The 17,786-nt window shown below is 40.3% G+C and overlaps 1 protein-coding gene across 1 annotated transcript; it reads left to right on the forward strand.

The window, feature by feature from the left end:
• The first annotated feature begins 2,995 nt into the window (after nucleotides 1-2,995).
• Nucleotides 2,996-16,110, forward strand: edar (ectodysplasin A receptor). Its single transcript, XM_037240459.1, has 12 exons — nucleotides 2,996-3,151; nucleotides 9,270-9,335; nucleotides 9,857-9,976; nucleotides 11,298-11,479; nucleotides 12,039-12,124; nucleotides 12,497-12,574; nucleotides 12,648-12,773; nucleotides 12,850-12,921; nucleotides 14,297-14,369; nucleotides 14,792-15,074; nucleotides 15,177-15,240; nucleotides 15,321-16,110. The coding sequence occupies exons 2-12, from the start codon at nucleotides 9,285-9,287 to the stop codon at nucleotides 15,704-15,706; spliced, it is 1,521 nt and encodes a 506-aa protein (XP_037096354.1). The 5' UTR covers nucleotides 2,996-3,151; nucleotides 9,270-9,284; the 3' UTR covers nucleotides 15,707-16,110.
• The last annotated feature ends 1,676 nt before the right edge of the window (nucleotides 16,111-17,786 follow it).

Consider the following 17,786-nt stretch of genomic DNA (forward strand, 5'->3'; position numbering starts at 1 on the left):
GTCGACTAAACAATATTCACTTTTGCCTCTCGAATGATGGTCATCAATGCAAAAGATCATTATTTGTTTTCTTTCTTTTTTTAAGTACTTTTTATTCTTACCGGGGCTTGTGTACCTGCAAAGCGGCAACTAACCTCACGAGTAAAAATGGTCTTTTAGTGCCCTCTAGCGGTTAAAAGTACAATTTGTGTTGTTTATTTATAAAAGTGTGATTCCATCCCAAATCCTTGGCACTCCTGGATATTTCCTACATTCTCATCAAACTCCTTTTTTTTAAATTATGCAGTTACACTATTTTTTTTAAGTTTATTTAGACAGCTTGCAGTATTATTACTGCCGTCTGCTAACACAACATTGGAAGCCACATGGAGTTGAGTGTTATCATCTGTGAATGCGGGCGGGCCTACGTTGCCCGTCCACCTGTTCAGACCTGCTCCACTCATTCAGCGCCAGAGGGATCAGGAGTGAATGCGCTAGTTCGTCCCCGTGTCAGTATGCGACTTTGCACGGTGAGTGGCAGGGCGGTGTTAGGAGGGGGGGTATAGGGTAATTGCCACCCACAATGAAAATGCTCATGAAGAAAATGTCAAGGCACAATTTTATTACACAAGAGTACTAATAATAAATGTAAATGATAACTGATCCAATTAGAAGTTGCATAAGTGTACACACCCACTTAAAATTGGGGGATTCGGCAGTGTTCAGAATTAACAACTCACATTCAAACGTGTTAGATGAGAGTCAACACACAGGTGTCCCTATAGAGGTGGCCACTGACTGTATATAAAGAGGGGGTTTAGTTCATATATTGGTGCTAAAATGAAATTCGGATTGAACTGCAATGAGACTGTCTGGTAGTAAAACGAAGGTCAAGTACTTGAAATTGGGGTCCCGCTGCATAATGTCCACGGGGACCTGGGATTTCTTCAAGCTCTATTTACAGCCCGTAGCAAGACTGTGGAATATTGCAATGCCACAGCGGCTCGTCTAAAGCAAATGTCAGTCTGATGTTGTCAAGGCCTGATTTAAAGGCCTCGCTCACGAACGCTGGCAACAAGCCACTCTTCATCTCTCCCAGTCTTTATCATTGTCACCCAGGTCTTGCGCTCGGCGTGTTTTATCCGATTTATATACATTCCCGCTGCCGATAATTGAGATTTAAAGGTAGAGCGAGAAGTGCTGGAGAGTGATTATTGGATGAAAATCCCTCTCAATCCCTTTTAAGCAGAAGCTAAGAGTGATAAGAAGCTATTTTGGAGCTGCAGTGGTAAAACCAAGGCAATTAAATTGTCTGTTAAGGAGGCTAACATAGCTACGGTCATGAAGTCGTAAAAAGGTTGAATTTGCAAACAACCTAAAGTTCGAAAATTGCTATCCTCACCTGACTTAAGCAAAGTCTGTTTTTCCCTCCATACTGAAATAAGCAACAATCTATTGTGCTTTTATGTCACATATTGTTTACATGGTAAGCTACATGTGTGTACTTGTATGTTTGTCTCCTCATCAGCCAGTGGCCTCGGCTCATGCAAAAATAGGTTAGCTGATGCAGCAGTTACCATGGAAACCGGGTCTTTTTTTTTTTTTTTTTACCTCGTCTTTGTAATGGACTTGTTAGTAAATGTGTGAAAATGAGTATTGGCTGACGGGAGTGCTGAGAGGTCAAAGAAAGTTTGGAGATTTATTTATTTTATTTTCTTGGCTAAGAATATAGAAAATACTTGCCCCATAGATGAGGTACGGAAGGATGGAGACTTTTTGAGTTTACTCCTTTTGCCGACATGTTTTCATATCATCAATTTGTAGCTTCATTATTTTTAATGTTGCTTCATTATAGATTAAAATGCCGTTTAAGCATCCCTCATCCTTTCATATACTATCTTATTGTGCTTCACTCTGGCTCATTTATTTCTTACCCCAACCCGTCATACTGAATCAGAATTTGTGGCGGTGTAGTGTACATTTGTTGTCACATTACTCTTGTTGTTTATCATATCCTCACCCTGTATTTAATCTAATCTCTTCCGCTCTCCCTTTTTTTTTCTCTACAGCGAAAGCCCCTGACTCAACATAAATGACATGTTGAAAAAGGATGTGAAAAAGAAAGAAGCTTCTAATAGGTTAGTAAGTGAGGGATGCTGATTGAAAGAGTGAATGACCACCAAAGGGTAAAGATAAGAAGTGAGGAGACAAGACTGTGGTCAGAGAGAAACACAAGGAAATGGGGGAAGCGTGAAGTAATTAGAGGACCCTGAGTTTTCAAAGAAGCTTTTATCTCATCCTTCCTGTGGCAGGGAAGACAGCAGCGGCAGAGAGGAAGGAAGGAAGGGAGATCAAGACCGGGCTTCGGTCTTTTTCAGACAACCAACATCATCCACGAGTGTCTATGCATTGAGTCTTGTGCAGAAAGATCCAGCGATAGACATAAAATGATGACGAGGCATTTCTTTCTTTATCTGTGTATACTAAAAACAGTGGCGGCGCTAGATGGGGGGGCTGCAGGGGCACTGACTCCCCCAAAATATACTTGGATCCCAGACCAGATTGCTGACTTTTGGGTATTTTTTAGTTTTTTTCCAAATATTTTTTTCTTACCCTTACCACTAAGGGAACATACAATGAATCTTAATCAGCATTATTTTTTTTTTTTGAATAATTATTTGTATTGTAAAAAGCGCAACATTTAATAGTGTGATGCTGGCACTCAAAAACAAGTCATCAATTTAAATCTCATTATTATTAAGAAATCCAAGATTCATGTTGAAACCTGAACTGGAGGAGCAAAAAGTGGTAAAATTAATATGGGGGGCAGTTTTTTTTGTGTTTTTTTTTACTGCTACTACCTATTTATGGACACTAGAGGGCACAGTCGAGTCAGGACCTGCATCCACCCTCCTTCCATGCCAGGAGTTTACCTGCTCTCATCTGTCACAGGGCGGAGAAACTTTCCCCTTTTCCCCATTAAGGAGGAGCCTGCAGACACGCAAAAAGTGGATGCGGAGAGTCATGTTCTCTTGTGTGGACTGAGACCTTCATAGTCAGACCGTCAGTGATGCTAATTCCAGGTTGATCCTGCTCAAGGTGGACCAGGACTGCCAGCTGAAGAGCAACATCCACTGGTGTGCCTTCCACTTACCTCCGAGGATCATCGCAGGTAAGACCTCAAAGCAGCTGTGGAATGCCTGGACAGATTTCTACAAGATTTGGGGGAAATTCCTAAGCAGTCCTCATTCATTACTTGGCTTTCATTTTTACTTGAATCCAAATAAATCCTTGTCACGTTTGTATGTTTAGTTTTGATTAGCGAATCGGTCCATCAGTGAGATAACATTGTTGTATTTGACTGGTGGGCCAACGCTAGCCAAGCACGTGTAATGCAGATGTAAAGTTTGCCTGCCAAGTGCTTCACGTTGTGCAAAGTTTGCTTTATTAGCATGCATGACAGGCACATCCTCAAACAGACTGAATGCATGAAAGCTGCGTGTTGGTGCAAAGATTTCAGCCTAAGGTTACAAACAATTTACTGTGCTTCATCATCTGTTCTGTTCTGCTTTGTAAGAAGGTCATCTTTATCTTGTTGTGAGTGAACTTATTTCCTAATTAATTTAGTAACACCATCCCACGGGAGAGTGCTTAAAGGATTTTTTTTGGAGGGGGGGCTATGTGTGAGGTTGTGAGCAAGCACACCTTCCGCCTGTCTGCATAATTGTTTTCATGGTGCCGCCTGACTGTCCCGGGGCCCTCAGGGGAAGTCCTGCCCGCAGACAGGGAGCTCGGCAGTTCGGCCCGGTTGGGGACAAGCCGGGTCCTGCCGAGCTTCTGAAGTCTGCTGGCTGACTTTGAACTGCAGCTGCTGGAGGTGGAAATCTATCTGTCTCAACACACACACACACACACTTCTTCATACCCCCACAAGACCCCAAAGCCGCCCCTCTTGCCGTCAAGACTTTCATGTTCACAGGTAGAGGAAGCCGCAAGAGGACGGGGATGTAATCTTCAAAAGATGTAAAGATATCGTTTGAGGATTGAAGGTGGAGTGAGAGAGAGCGAGAAAAAAAAGTCTGGATGGAATCTAGTTTAGCCATTTCAGCACCATGTTGCTTTACACTAAATCCATATCAACCCTGTTGAGTGGATCCGTGTGTTTCCCTGTAGTAGCGAGGTGATTTATGTACAAATGTCAGATTTGATTCACATCCAAAACGCATAAGCACAGTGACATTTATAGAGCTCCAGGGGCCCATTTATTCATTATATATATATTCTTTATATTTTTGATATATATATTTATTTTTTTATTATACATATATTTAATTTATTTATATATTTTATATATTTTTATTTTTTTAGATTTATTTATTATATTTTAAAGTCAAACAACAGATTGTGACTGATGACGTGATTGGAAATTCCAATGCAAAGCAAACTGGTGTAATAATGAAGACATCACAAAGATGTCACGCCACTTCCAAAAAAAGATTCTTAGTAAATGTAGTGCTTTGGTATTCATGTCCTTGCCGATTGAAAAATACTGCACGGATCTGTAGCAAATTATGAGGCCATGATGCACTCCTGCATTACGTTAGCTCAAATTGGCTAGTTTTCATCTAATTACACTGATAAATAAAATACAGACCCATTCCGCCTGAGAAAAAAAAAAAAACAGTGACTTGTTGCAAAGGAGCCACCAGATTATTGGCACAATTCTTGGAGTGGGTTGACCGCAGCTGCGGAGCCTCAAGCGTGGGATGATTTATTGAAGGCAATTGGCGAGAGTGAAGTCACCCGTGAACCATGTTGCTTTACTCATCCGAGTCTTATGTAGCCTTGCAACTTAGATGAGTATGCTTTTTTTTTTTTACTCCTTTTGTCCCAGGAGAGAAAGCAACATTAGGTGAGAAGAAGGAAGGCAAACCATTGCCAGCTGTTGGCATGAAACTTTCCGATGATGATTTTCTATGATTTGAGTTTGGAGGAATTCCCTGACCCCCCAAACGCTTCCATCCATCATGTCATCATGTATCGCATTTATGCAACCGCAGGGAAGGCTCTCATAGTGCTCGGATCTGTCAAAGAAACTTGTTTACTCTTGACTAGAAGGTCATTCATAACCTATGTCAGGTATTCTTGTCAGCACCTCTCAATAAATCCACCCACTTACTTCAGACGCAAGATCTGTGAGGAAGTGTGCCTCATGCATTCTTAAATGATCCAATTTTTTTTTTTTAGACAGACAAAAAATGCTTTAGCTGCACGGTCCAATAAGGAATACAAATACATTCCAGGCTGCAGAGCCACGACAAAATAAACAAGTCAGAGGGACAAGATGGAGACATTGTGGCTCAGCCAGTTGAAAAAAGAGCCAAACAAGGTATTAGGAAGAGGAGGCGATGAAAGACATCACCAGCAGGCAAACCATCAAAGAGGAAAGACTTTTGACTGTGTGTATGTGTGTGTGGCTTCTTTTTATGTGCGTTTGTTTTTACTCTGCAAGCGAGTGGGAAGCTGCCACTTAGTCTGTAATTAAAGCAATCAAAAGATGAAGAGAGATGAGGAAATGCATACACACATGCATACATTATACACACATCACAGAGATGAGATGGCTTATTTACGCAGAGGTGGGTCGAGTAGACAAAAAATGTACTCAAGTAAGAATACGGATACTTGAGAATAATATGGCTCAAGTAAAGGTAAGCAGTCCTGCGAAAAATTATCAACTCATTCACAACCAATGACGGCAATACACGTCAAAGATCGAATTTTCCGAAACAAATTTTCCAGCTTATTTTAATCGCGTTCATGTTCTTCCATATGTGTGTGACAGTTATGTTGCATCGTTATGTTATGTTATGTTATGTTATGTTATGTTATGTTATGTTATGTTATGTTATGTTATGTTATGTTATGTTATTATGTTATGACTCAGTGCCTTATTTTTTTTTTTCAATACGAAAAGTGATACATTTTATGACCGTTTTGAAATATGGCCTGTAAGGAAAAATTGCTTCAACAAACCAATCAGAGATCAATCAGCGTTCCGCATTATTTCAATCGACCTAGAACCTTTGAGCCGTCCTAATTGTGCAGCACGTTAATGTCCAAACATAATTTTTCAGTGGCATGTGTGTAAAGCGATATTTTGCAAGTAAACGAGGTCCAGCTGTCGTTTGACATTTGCTTCTTCACGCAAAGTTGGAAATCACTTCACTTGTGTTTATTTCCACGTCCGGCTACGACGTTGATGATGTGGCTAATGAGCTGTGTTGGGCCTCATTTAGACTTCTCTGGTCTTTCTCTGTAGAGAAACGTTGTTGTGTCAGAAGAAAAATGAAAGTACTAGAAATACAATTCTGTCGCCAAAGAAGAAAAAATGAAGCTTCTCGGTCAGAATATGCTTCCAATTCCTATAATCATACCCGACCATAAAATAAACTCGATTATAATGACAATCATTACCTACAATGACCCAGTTGTTAAAACCCACTTTGGGTCCAAAGGTGAAAGCATTTGGCGTTTTGAGTGACAGCCTTTTATTTACTCTTTTGAGCTGCCTCCCCCACGCTGGAGACAAAATGCCAGCAGCTCATGGGCGGCTAATGAAAATTTAGTAACATGGATTTTATTCAACTGAATCACCGTTCATCATCATTGTTGACTATATGTAGACTCTACATTGTAGAGCAAAGAAGTCAATTCAAGTAAACGGAATCAGTTGTCTCTCTTCTCCACCCACTAAACGTAAAGTCGATTTATATCGTTGATTTATTCTCTGCTGTAAAAAATTGCGCACAAGATTGACTGACGTTAATTCGAGCACATGTTGCGCAGATGTTAAGGCACAGTGATGAGGAAAGTTGGAACTATGATGAGAAAAAAAAAAATCTGGAAATGATTGACAATGGATGGAGAAACTCATCAAATTATAATGTTAAGTCACAATAACTTTTTATTTTTATGTCAAGGCTCCAAAGGCGGAAGACTTGATTTACAGCATGTGCTTGTTATTTCACCGGGGAAAAAAAAACATAAAATATAATTAAATTTGATGGGGTTGAGTCATGGTTTTTAGAAATTAAGTTAATTGTCTGTTTTCTGGCAACACAACTCTGTGGCAGATATGGAGAACTGATTTATGCTCAAAGCAGCAGTTTGAAGGACAAAAGTGGCTGGCAGGTTCCTGATTTTGCCAATCTGGTAATCATTGATGAGTCATCATCAGTCATCATCGCAACCAAACTTACTGCTATTATCGTTTCAAGAAAAAATGTCATGTAAGGCTACTTCATGGATGCATGACATGAAAAAAGCAAAAAAATGACAAGGGAAAACAATTTCAATAGGAGACAGGAGGTCCAAATCTATTTTCCATGTGCTGTAAATTGAGTTGTCATAGGAAATCTGGAGATCAAAACCAAACTTTGTTCTAGTTTTAGAGAGGTCCATGTGTCATGCATAACCTGCACGCTGAGAGTGAAAAAGCCTAAGGATCTTAAACCCCGAGTCGTGCTTTTGTTTTGAAAAAGAAGACTTTCACCAAATTCAATTACTTAACTCATCAGGGCTAGAATGTTTCTTTTCCCAAAATAGTCACAAAAACAAACCTTTCTGGGTATTAATAAACACTGGCAAGTTATATTAAATATTAATATTAAATAGCCACAATTTGTTTTGATCGAATTTCATGCTTTACCCAGCACTTTAGGCCGACACATTAAACTTCACCTTTCACACCACCTAAATTTGACTGGGGCCACAAAATTCTGCCAAAACTACCTGGTAATGACACACCAAAAAAAACAAAACAAAAAAACAGAGGAGATACTTAGAGAAGATTATGCGATCGTTAGAAGATGAATAACCTCGGGGCCTGACTTTCATCCCAGACCTGCCTCGACACACAAAGATAAGATTTGAGGGGGGGTTGAAAGAAGTAGTAAGGCTTGTCAAAAGACACAGAGTCTTCAAACGCATTGCTCTTACTGTATGTGTGTGTGTGTGTTAGATTAAGTCAATGATTTGCCTTGAGGGTCTTCATATACATTTGGCAGTTCTTCATTTCCTGCTATCCAGCCTTTTATCTCATCAGCAACACACACATGCAGACATACCGGTTGTGGCCTGACCACAACGACTGTCCTCAAAGACCAATTTATGGGTTATATATTGTATGCATGTGTGTGTATATCTGTGTGTGGGTAGGCAGTGATTACACAAGATCAAGCCCAGCGGCTAAGGGGAATTAGCTATCATTGAGGTTAAGAATGTTTGCTTCACCAAGAGTGAAATCTATCTAGCCTTGAGGCTAATGGAATGCAAAGTCTTAGTTTTGTGTTCATGTGTCAAGAGTCGAAAGGTTGGCTGTTGCGGTCTTGTTGTCCAAGTGCGGCGAATGGCTAAATTAGAAGCATTATCATAACGCGCTGAGCGCTATTAAAGAAGAAACAGCGCTTAGATAATGCAGTGCATTTAGTCTTGCTGTCATGAAGGCGCCACTTTGCTAGCTACTGCACATATGCGCAACATGTGGCTTGTCAGACAGACGCCACTATTCAAACTTTGTTTGTTTTAACCTTGATAAGAAGGCATTTTGGATGTGTACTGATGCGATGCCCGAAGGAATAGAATGTTTTAAACAGAGAAGATGTAAGCTATAAAGGCATTAGCGTGTTTTTTTGGCTTTGTGTTACGAATTCCAATTTAAAGGGGAAGTTGTTGTTAGCTAGATAGGAAATGCGTGTTTGGGAAAATGATGATAAATACACAGCAAGGTTTGAAAAATGTGAAAAGTCAAACAGAATGTGATTTATTTACAACTCTTGAGAAAAACTCTTTTTGATCAACACGACTTCGTGTAGTTGCCTTTTATGTTTTGAAGCACGTTTACGTTTTCCTCACGGTAGCATGAATCACGTTTTGACCTGTCGGGTCAAAAGTGTATGACAAAGCAACCCCACTATAAATATTATTTTCAGCCTAGTTATTAATTGTGTATGGCCATCATGTTAAACGACGGACAAACAAAAAAAGTTTGGAGCAAAGGTTAGCCAACGGTGACGCGTGCTAGCAAATATGAGCCGGAGCAGCGCCATGGGCTGTTTTGCTACTATCATTACATGTTTATTGGCTATGATGTGATAGTTGCGCTTCACTCAAATCATCTGGGCCACACACTGCGTCCCCCACCGCATAAACTCACCCAAAGCGAGAAGGATGTTGCAATGTTTGCATTTATATATTTACGATTTTTTTTTTTTCAAAATGTCTTCCAGGAATTGAGCGCAAACATGCTGCAGAAGAGAGGAAGGACAAAATCCATCTTGGTGTCCTCAATTTTAGTACGTGTTATGCATTTATTTGACTTTCTACGTAATTTTTGTCACTTTATTCAACAACAGTGCTTATATAAAGTAAAATATTTTATTGGTCATAGAATTTGTGTGCTTTCCCAAAACTCTCAGTGTGCGAGGAGTTATAAAAATCCTCAAAGAAACTCATTCGCATTTATTCACATCTGCTCTCTGGGAACAAAACCACAATTATGTTTTACAACATATCACAGTTTGCTAATACTTCTGTGTAACCAGATGAAATTATTCTGCACACAAAGGATGGGCATAAAACGGGTTGGATGAGTACCAGAGTCTGTGTGACGCCAAGTTACATACTACTAATCATTAGCATATGCTACACATTTTTGTAAGAGGATAAAATCTGGTTGAAGGACACCATATATTGTAGTATTTTCGATTTTCGCAAGTTTGGGGACTCGGGTATTGTAATTTCTGCCATATCATGTGTATTGGTATGACCGGCACCCAAACGTCCCTAATTTCTAATCTCGTTTGTGTGTCTGTAGGTGTGTTGTATGCTTGCGAGTGCAGAGTATTCCAGCTGTGGCGAGTACGAGTTCTTAAACCAGACCAGCAACAGCTGCCAGGCATGCCCTCAGTGCCAGCCAGGACAGGAGCCGCACATGGTGAGATATTCGAAAATATATGACTAGTGCGTAAACATCATCCCACTCCAAAATGGCGTCGTCAAAAAATAATTTGATACGCACATTTTTTCCATCTCGTTTCATGTGACATGTCTTGGAAGAAATGTGAGACCACCCACCATGTTGGCACGCATTTACGCTGTCCTATACGCCGTCCTACTCAGTGAAAAGCGGCTTAAATCAAATTAACAGTTCTTGTAATTGCTTTTAGTGACATTAATGGGAAAGGTATGTGTCAAGGTCTGTCTGTCAGTCCACAAAGGCCAAAGAAAACAAAAGCAAAAAAAAAAGCTTGCCAAGTCGGCTCTCACAAAATTGTTCGACTCTTGGGAGACAACAACATCCTTCCTTTTGAAGCAGAATTAATTACTATTATTAACTTCCTTCCTCGTTTAGTGCCTTAATCCATTAAGCACACTGTTCTCACTGTACTCATTTCTCCTTTCCCCAATGAGCACGTCGGCCCGATCCCGATTCTCACCGAGACTAATGCAGTCAGTTTTCAGCCGAAGACAGCCAGATTAGAAAGAACCGAGGTTCAATCAGTCAAGCGTAGCCGTTGCACTTTCGCCCGCCTGTCTGATCCCCACGGAGCCTCTAATTCATGCTCTCAAGTGTGTGTTCAGTCACGGTGTTACCGCAGGGTGCATCCTCACGCTGACTTCAGAGTGTCTGCACACGCACGCACACACATCACAGGAAGATGAAGACGTTCAAGTCCCTCGCTTTAAATTTTTTTCATCCAGACTTTGATAAATGCAGCAGGTTATATTGTTTGTGTTGCTCAAGAGACACAACATTTGGTATATCTGCAGTAGATTCAATACAAGAGCAATAGCAGAAGACTAAACCAAAACAAAAAAATTATTATTGTTAATCATGCATGTGTTTTAGAGTATATCACCTTAAAAAAACAAAGCACTCAGTAAGTGACAGGATTGTGCCGTGGGCCCGACACTGTTTTATGTATGAAGCACGAAGGTCAACGAGGAGGGGAGCCTCATGAGTTTCCTCCCAGAGTTGATCCCCACGAGCCTCAGGCTAGTGACATGATCAAGTACGAGACATGACAGATCCGAGCAAACTGTACAGCGGTACCTTGAGTTAAAAATGTTCCAATTTATAAGATGGCACCAAAGTAAAATTAAAATAAATTAATTAATTAATTAAATTTAAAATATTTGGATACCTTATTTTATATTTTCATATAATAACAGAGGATTCCCCCCCAAAATTAAGCAAATAGTGACAATTTATAATTTATATAATTATATTATATTATATTATATTATATTTGTAGACGTGCGGCTACGGCGTGAAGGATGAAGACTTCTCCTGTGTACCGTGTCCACATGGGAAGTACTCCAAAGGCAAATATGAGATCTGCAGACGACATAAAGACTGCGACGCCCTCTACAAAGCCACAGTGCGCACGGTGGGAACGTCAGACAGCGATGCGGAGTGCGGGCCCTGTTTGCCAGGGTAAAACAACACACTGATACACAAACACAAAAGAGAATGTGATGCAAGCTTTTGCAACTTTTTTGAAAATAAAACAAATATGAGAGCTTCATGGAAAGACAAAAAACTGATTTTAGATATGTTTATTGGAAAAATCGAGTTATATGCATTGTTTCTCTCTCTAATGTGATCCAGGATTGTGCTCTTATACTGCATTCCATTGTTCAAATATTTACCATAAATTTTGAGGTCTAGCGCTTCATTCCTTATAAGCAATAATTTCAAACTTTTATTTTCATTTACGTTCAGTACAATCCCATTTAAACATATAACTAATGCTTTCAGTCATTCACAAACTCCTTGTTGTCTCCTTATCTTCATTTTCAACTCAAACTTGGAGCGAGCCAAGTTTAGTGCCTGCAGGCTAAATTTCATCATCTGACAGGTCTTTTTTTTTTTATATATATTGTACTTTGTCTCCCAAAAAATATTCCAAACCGCTCCTTTACTTTCTTCTTAAGAGATCGTCTTTCAAAGCTGATTTTACATCCCCTGACAGTGTGTTTTGTATTTCATGCAGGTATTATATGCTGGAGAACAGACCCAGAAATCTCTATGGGATGGTTTGTCACTCCTGCCAGAACGCGCCACCTAACACCAAAGAATGTAAGAACCAAAATCTACCTTTAGCCGTTGTTTTTTGTATTTTTAGTTCATGTAAACCCAATTTGTATCATGACTGCACATACATAAATAAGTCAAAATATTAGAAACACCGTCGGAAAAACATGAAAGAATTGATTATTCTTCCCACCCCTAAAACACGCACATACTTGTCTTGTATCTGCAAATTAGCGTCGTGTACGCGTTTGCGCAATTAAAACGTCTCGGAGTTTAAGAAAGATGATTAGCATGTTAGCACTTGCATTACACATTTTTGTGCCGTGTTAATTTTAGATCATTATGATACATTAAAAATCATCGGGAAAAATCTGGTGGAATAACACATTTAGTGCCGTTTATGTATTTGTGTCACAGGTATGCAGAACAATGTGCCAGTTCAAAAACCGCAATCGGATCCTGGCAGCACCACCGTGTTCCCTCATCTTCAAAAAGGTACACACAAACACAGACACGTACACAAATACACACAGAAAAGCATGAATGTATTTTGTCTTCATCGTCTCAGATCCAACAGGACAAGGTCACCTAGCGACGGCTCTCATTATCGCCATGTCAACCATTTTCGTCATGGCCATCGCTATTGTTCTTATCATCATGTTTTACATTCTGAAGGCCAAGCCAAACAGCCAAGGTGAGCATGTGTAAAACAAACACACACACAAATAAGCATGTAGGTTGTGACCCGTTTCACGTTTATCTGTTTGCAGCATGCTGTCATGGCCAAGTGAAATCAGTTGACACTCCGACCAATAAACAAGAGGACAAGAAAGACATCCCTGGTAGGAATTGAAAATATAAGCGAACAACAGTGTTCAAAATTTCTGTAAACTTGATTCACATGTGAAACAATTTTTTTAAAAAGAATAGCTTGCAAAATACACAACAATCGCTGTTCCAATTGAATCAAAGTGAAAATCATACGTTTGCATAATGACAGTGCAAGCAGCATCCTGATTGCTGCAAGACAGACTATAATCACTATAATATACGATACACTATAACTAAAATAAGAATTCCCACCTTTGCTTCCGTGACGGTAAATGAGATTCGCACACAGGCCTGCAAAAAAAGCTTTTGCAATCAAACACAGCTAATGATGAGTTATTCTAAACGTATTGTTATTATTATCATTATTATTATTATCATGATTATGATTTTGATCATGATTATTATTATTGTGATGATGATTATTATTATTATTATTTGTGTCTTAAAATGTAAATATAGTTTATTTTTATGACACCAACTGTTTAAACGGATTGTGTTCCACACTGGGGGGAACTTTTATACGTACATATCTTATAATACACATTTCAACATCAAATTTCAAGTCAGTTCAACATGTGCGCTTAAAGAACGTTGGCTTTCATGGTAAAACATTCCGTTTGTTAGCCGTGCAAGTCTGAGTGTGTGTGTATGCGGGTGTGTGTGGGCTACAGCGTGATGAATACATCCTGGTGGAATGTGGAACCTGCCCAGATAAAGTCATGCATCCCTTAAGGCGCCATTTCTGCTGACAATGATGCTCTGTTCTCCTTCATGTGCCGGTTAAGCGTTCCTCAAAAGACTGTGGTCGAACAGGGCTGATTAAAAATAGAGTTATTAATATAATGACTTAAAAGCGCGGTCATTTATAGACTTAATAATATAATAGCTTAAATGAAGGCAATTTAGTTGACTATGATTCACAACAAAACATGTCGGTGCTTAAAGACGGGGTAATATCGTGTCGACACGGGCGAGACGCCGTAGCTTCAAGCTGTAGCTGTCACGTATATGGATTGAGATAAAGCTGTGAGATGAAAGTCATGGGTGCTTACACACACACACACTTTTTACCGCCTGTACGGTAACAGATAGAATCTTCAGCATTCCGATAACACCAAGCCTCGCACCCGTGCTAGCTTTTATTAGCCACGTTAAAAAGGCCACCCCGGCAACTAATATGAAACCACAAAGCCTCCAATTGCAACGCTTGCAGCCAGGATTGGGATTCACATAAGAGTCACTGTAATTACGGTGGTTTTTATAGACCACCACTCTTAAGTGGTGTATGGTCTGTGAAAATAAATTATCACAGAGACTGCTGATTTCTTTAGTGTTCAACGAGCTCAAGTGTGCATTATTTAAGAAAAATGTCTTCTTCTCTTTCAGACAAGGTTGTGATCTATTCTGAAAAAGATGAGTTTGGCAAACTTCAGGCCTCACCTCAAATGGCAGTGAAAAGGTAAGAGACGTGTTTGGAATGAAATACTAATTCATTTTCATTTTGTGACATTATAGCCAATTTTAAGGTCAAGGAAAAATATAACGTAGTTGATTGACACATATATAAGCATTAATTTGGAAATAATCAATTGACTCAAAATGGCCTCCTGGGCGCATGTGTGTCACAATACAACAAAAAAACGTAATTTGATTCGACATGTGTTTCTAATTTAGCCACTACAGAACAAGTCTGTTCGGTAGTAATATTGTTGATGTAGGCAGACGGTGTGAGGTACGCGACACCTCGTAAACACCCAGAGGTGAACAGTAGGGGGCGGGGTAGTTAAGGTGTTTTTCTCAAATTGGCTTTTTTTTTTTTTTAAGTTGCCCAAGTTGCATGTCGTTGCACACGTGAATAACATGTAACTTCCCGCGCGGCAGCGAAAACGACGCCTCGTCCGAGAACGAGCAGCTGTTGAGCCGCAGCATGGACAGCGACGAGGAGGCCACGTCGGAGAAGCAGGGCTTGGCGAACGCAAACAACCTGACGCCTCTCAACAATGTGGGGAACAAGCCCGACCTCTGCCTGCTCACTCTGGGCGCGCTGGACGCCGACCCAGTCCGCAACGGGACCGCCAACGTCGCCGCTAGCAGTCCCGCTCCCGACCGCACGAACCACATCAGCAATGTGACCGCAATCAGCAACAGCAATAAAAACCCAGGGGTAGGAATGTGAATCTTTGAAATATGGACTATACATTTATGATTATAAACAGATCTTTGGATCATCTGGATCACATTGTGTATTTTTTTGTCTACAACGCAGATGTTGCAGAGTCGCAGGAAAAAGATCTTGGATCTGTACGCTAAAGTGTGCAATGTGACAGACGGTACGTTACGCTCAGACAGATAAAAATGTCTTTATGTTTAATTAAGAATCATAATAGTTTGGATATTTTTGTCCCTTCAGGCTTGAGCCCCACAGAACTTCCCTTCGATTGCCTGGAGAAAGCCAGCCGCATGCTAAGCTCCTCCTACAGCAGCAAAGCCGCCGTGGTTAAAACATGGCGGCACCTGGCCGAGAGCTTCGGCCTGAAGCACGACGAGATCGGCGGCATGAGCGACGGCTTGCAACTTTTCGAGCGGGTGAGCACGGCGGGATACAGCATCCCCGACCTGCTCACCCGCCTGGTGCAGATCGAGAGGCTGGATGCCGTCGAGTCCTTGTGCTCGGACGTTCTGGGAGGCAACGAAGTGGCGGCCGCCGGAGGCCGACGGGGCATTAACAGTTTTCACAGCCAGTTGGCGTGCCCGTCACCGTATCAGGCGTCTTCTCACCGCTGCGCCAGCGTCTAAGACAAACGGATGCATCCGGAAATTAGACTGTACCATCCCTCGTCACATGAAGAACATTGGTCGACCAAGAAGCTACATATCCAAAATAATCGAATATGAATCTATCAATCGATTAGCAGTAGAGGGAGTCTTCCGTATATTTGCACAGCTCCACAATCAGTCCTTTCACCAACGACTTCCTCTTCGGCAACCTTGCCAGAACCAACCTCCACCTCCCTCGTAACTTTTGCTTCCCTTTTTACCTCAATTATTGGGTGTGTAACTCCGCAGGGCCCCTAATAGTCCAAGGTGTTGCGGTTTATACAGCGGGTGCAAAATGCCTGTAAGTTCCACCGCCCAATTAAGCTTTTAAAGACCAGTAAAAGTCCAGTGGAAAAGTTGAAAAAAAATACAGAGCCACAGCAGAGGTATGACTAACTGCCCCCCGGAGTCGATAAGTTATTTTGGCCACTGGTTTACACAGAAAGTTGAACGGTGTAAGAAAACAGTTACACAATGGCCTTGTTGTTGTTTTAATTCGGTTTTGTAGCTCAATCCTGACACAGAATGCCCGTCCAACTATTGTTGAGTAAATCAGCAGCACAAGTTTCAGACTAGCAATAATTCCGTCGAGCTAAATAAATCCACGCACGTGTACAAACGAGCATGTATTCTTTAGCCACAGCAGTAAATACAAACCTCAAACTTTTAAATAGAGTGCCTTGTTAGAGCTACGCCACCTTGATGAAATCCAGTTTAATTCAAAACAGGGCTGAACATTTTTATGGTGCTGTTTGCTGAGCTGGATGTCGGACTGGACGAAAGTGAAAGTTTTGAGTCAGGGCAACAGCTTACTTTATTTTATATCGGTCCTGAAGAGACGCAGAACATTGATGGGATACCTCAGTAGCAGCAGCCGTGTAGCAACGTACGGAAAGACACTCCATATTGTCACACAACCAAAGTGTGACTGTATATATAACTTATTATTGTACATAATATTTACTTGAATAAAGATGTATGACAAAAAACGTTTTGATCCTTGACCAGTTAGACACTCCATTCAACATTTTTTTTATTAGCATTGTCTCGCAAAGCTAGGAGACTAATGTTTTAGATATATAATTTTATTTTAATTGCTCAGCTACCATACATTTTCAGGAAAACAAGATTTTAAAAAAACAAGATATTTGCAATTATGGTGTTGGATAATATTATATTGTGTTAATTAGTACAATAAAATAAAACCAACATGGATTTATTAAGACGGAGTGTTGTCAGTAACACACAAATGGAATTAAGCATTAATGTAGTTCAGAAATATGAATCAAAATTAATTGTCTTTTTAGAGATCTCATTAGATTATTCAGGTGACGAATAAAATTTCTGTTGAGTGTAAAACTCCCCGGAGTTTGTGTTTTGTCTGGGTTTATTTCTTAGGATTTGTTTTCTGGTTTTCTCTTGCTCTTTAGGGATTGTTGTTTCCACCTGTGCTCGACAACCTGTTCTCCCTCCAAGCCTTTGCATCCCGTCCAGGTGTTTTGTGTTGCTTGTATTTATTTCCCAAGTTTCTCTCAGTCCGTGCCAGACTGTTCTCATTTTTTTCTTCTGGTTTGTATTTTTTATTTTTTTAAATACTAGTGTTTTGATGTTGTTTTGGTCTTTTGGAACTTTGATTAGATTTAGAGTTTTCCCTGCATTAGTACACCAGCTGCTTTTTGTCAATAGATTTTTTTTTTTCAGTGCAACTTGCATCCCTACCTTGCTAATCTTGCCACAACCATGACAGAAAACTCTTTCCAGTCTGCACCATGTTCATCATAACTGGTGCCCCTATAATAATCTGTTGAGTCAGCACATGTAGGTTTATTAACTTTGAAACGATGAAGACAAAATCACTTGGCACACTTTCGAGTTGATTCCCTCGACTTCTACTTCGAGTTGATTGAATGTGACACATTAACCAGCATATTCAGCAGAGGCACCTTTTGCCTGCAGCCTGTCTGCACAACAGCATGTGAGTATAATTTGGAATGATAAGTACAGATTTTGAAAAATTGCTTGTCTATATTAAATATGCTTTTTTTTTAATCAGCATGTT

This window comes from Syngnathus acus, chromosome 21, assembly GCF_901709675.1.
Source record: "Syngnathus acus chromosome 21, fSynAcu1.2, whole genome shotgun sequence".
In the NCBI taxonomy this organism is placed as follows: domain Eukaryota; kingdom Metazoa; phylum Chordata; class Actinopteri; order Syngnathiformes; family Syngnathidae; genus Syngnathus; species Syngnathus acus.

Coding starts and splice junctions, on each gene's coding strand:
- edar (XM_037240459.1), top strand. CDS start 9,285: ATGCTGCAGAAGAGAGGAAGGACAAAATCCATCTTGGTGTCCTCAATT. Junction 9,977..11,297: donor CAGGACAGGAGCCGCACATG/GTGAGATATTCG, acceptor TTATATTTGTAG/ACGTGCGGCTACGGCGTGAA. Junction 12,125..12,496: donor GCCACCTAACACCAAAGAAT/GTAAGAACCAAA, acceptor TTTGTGTCACAG/GTATGCAGAACAATGTGCCA.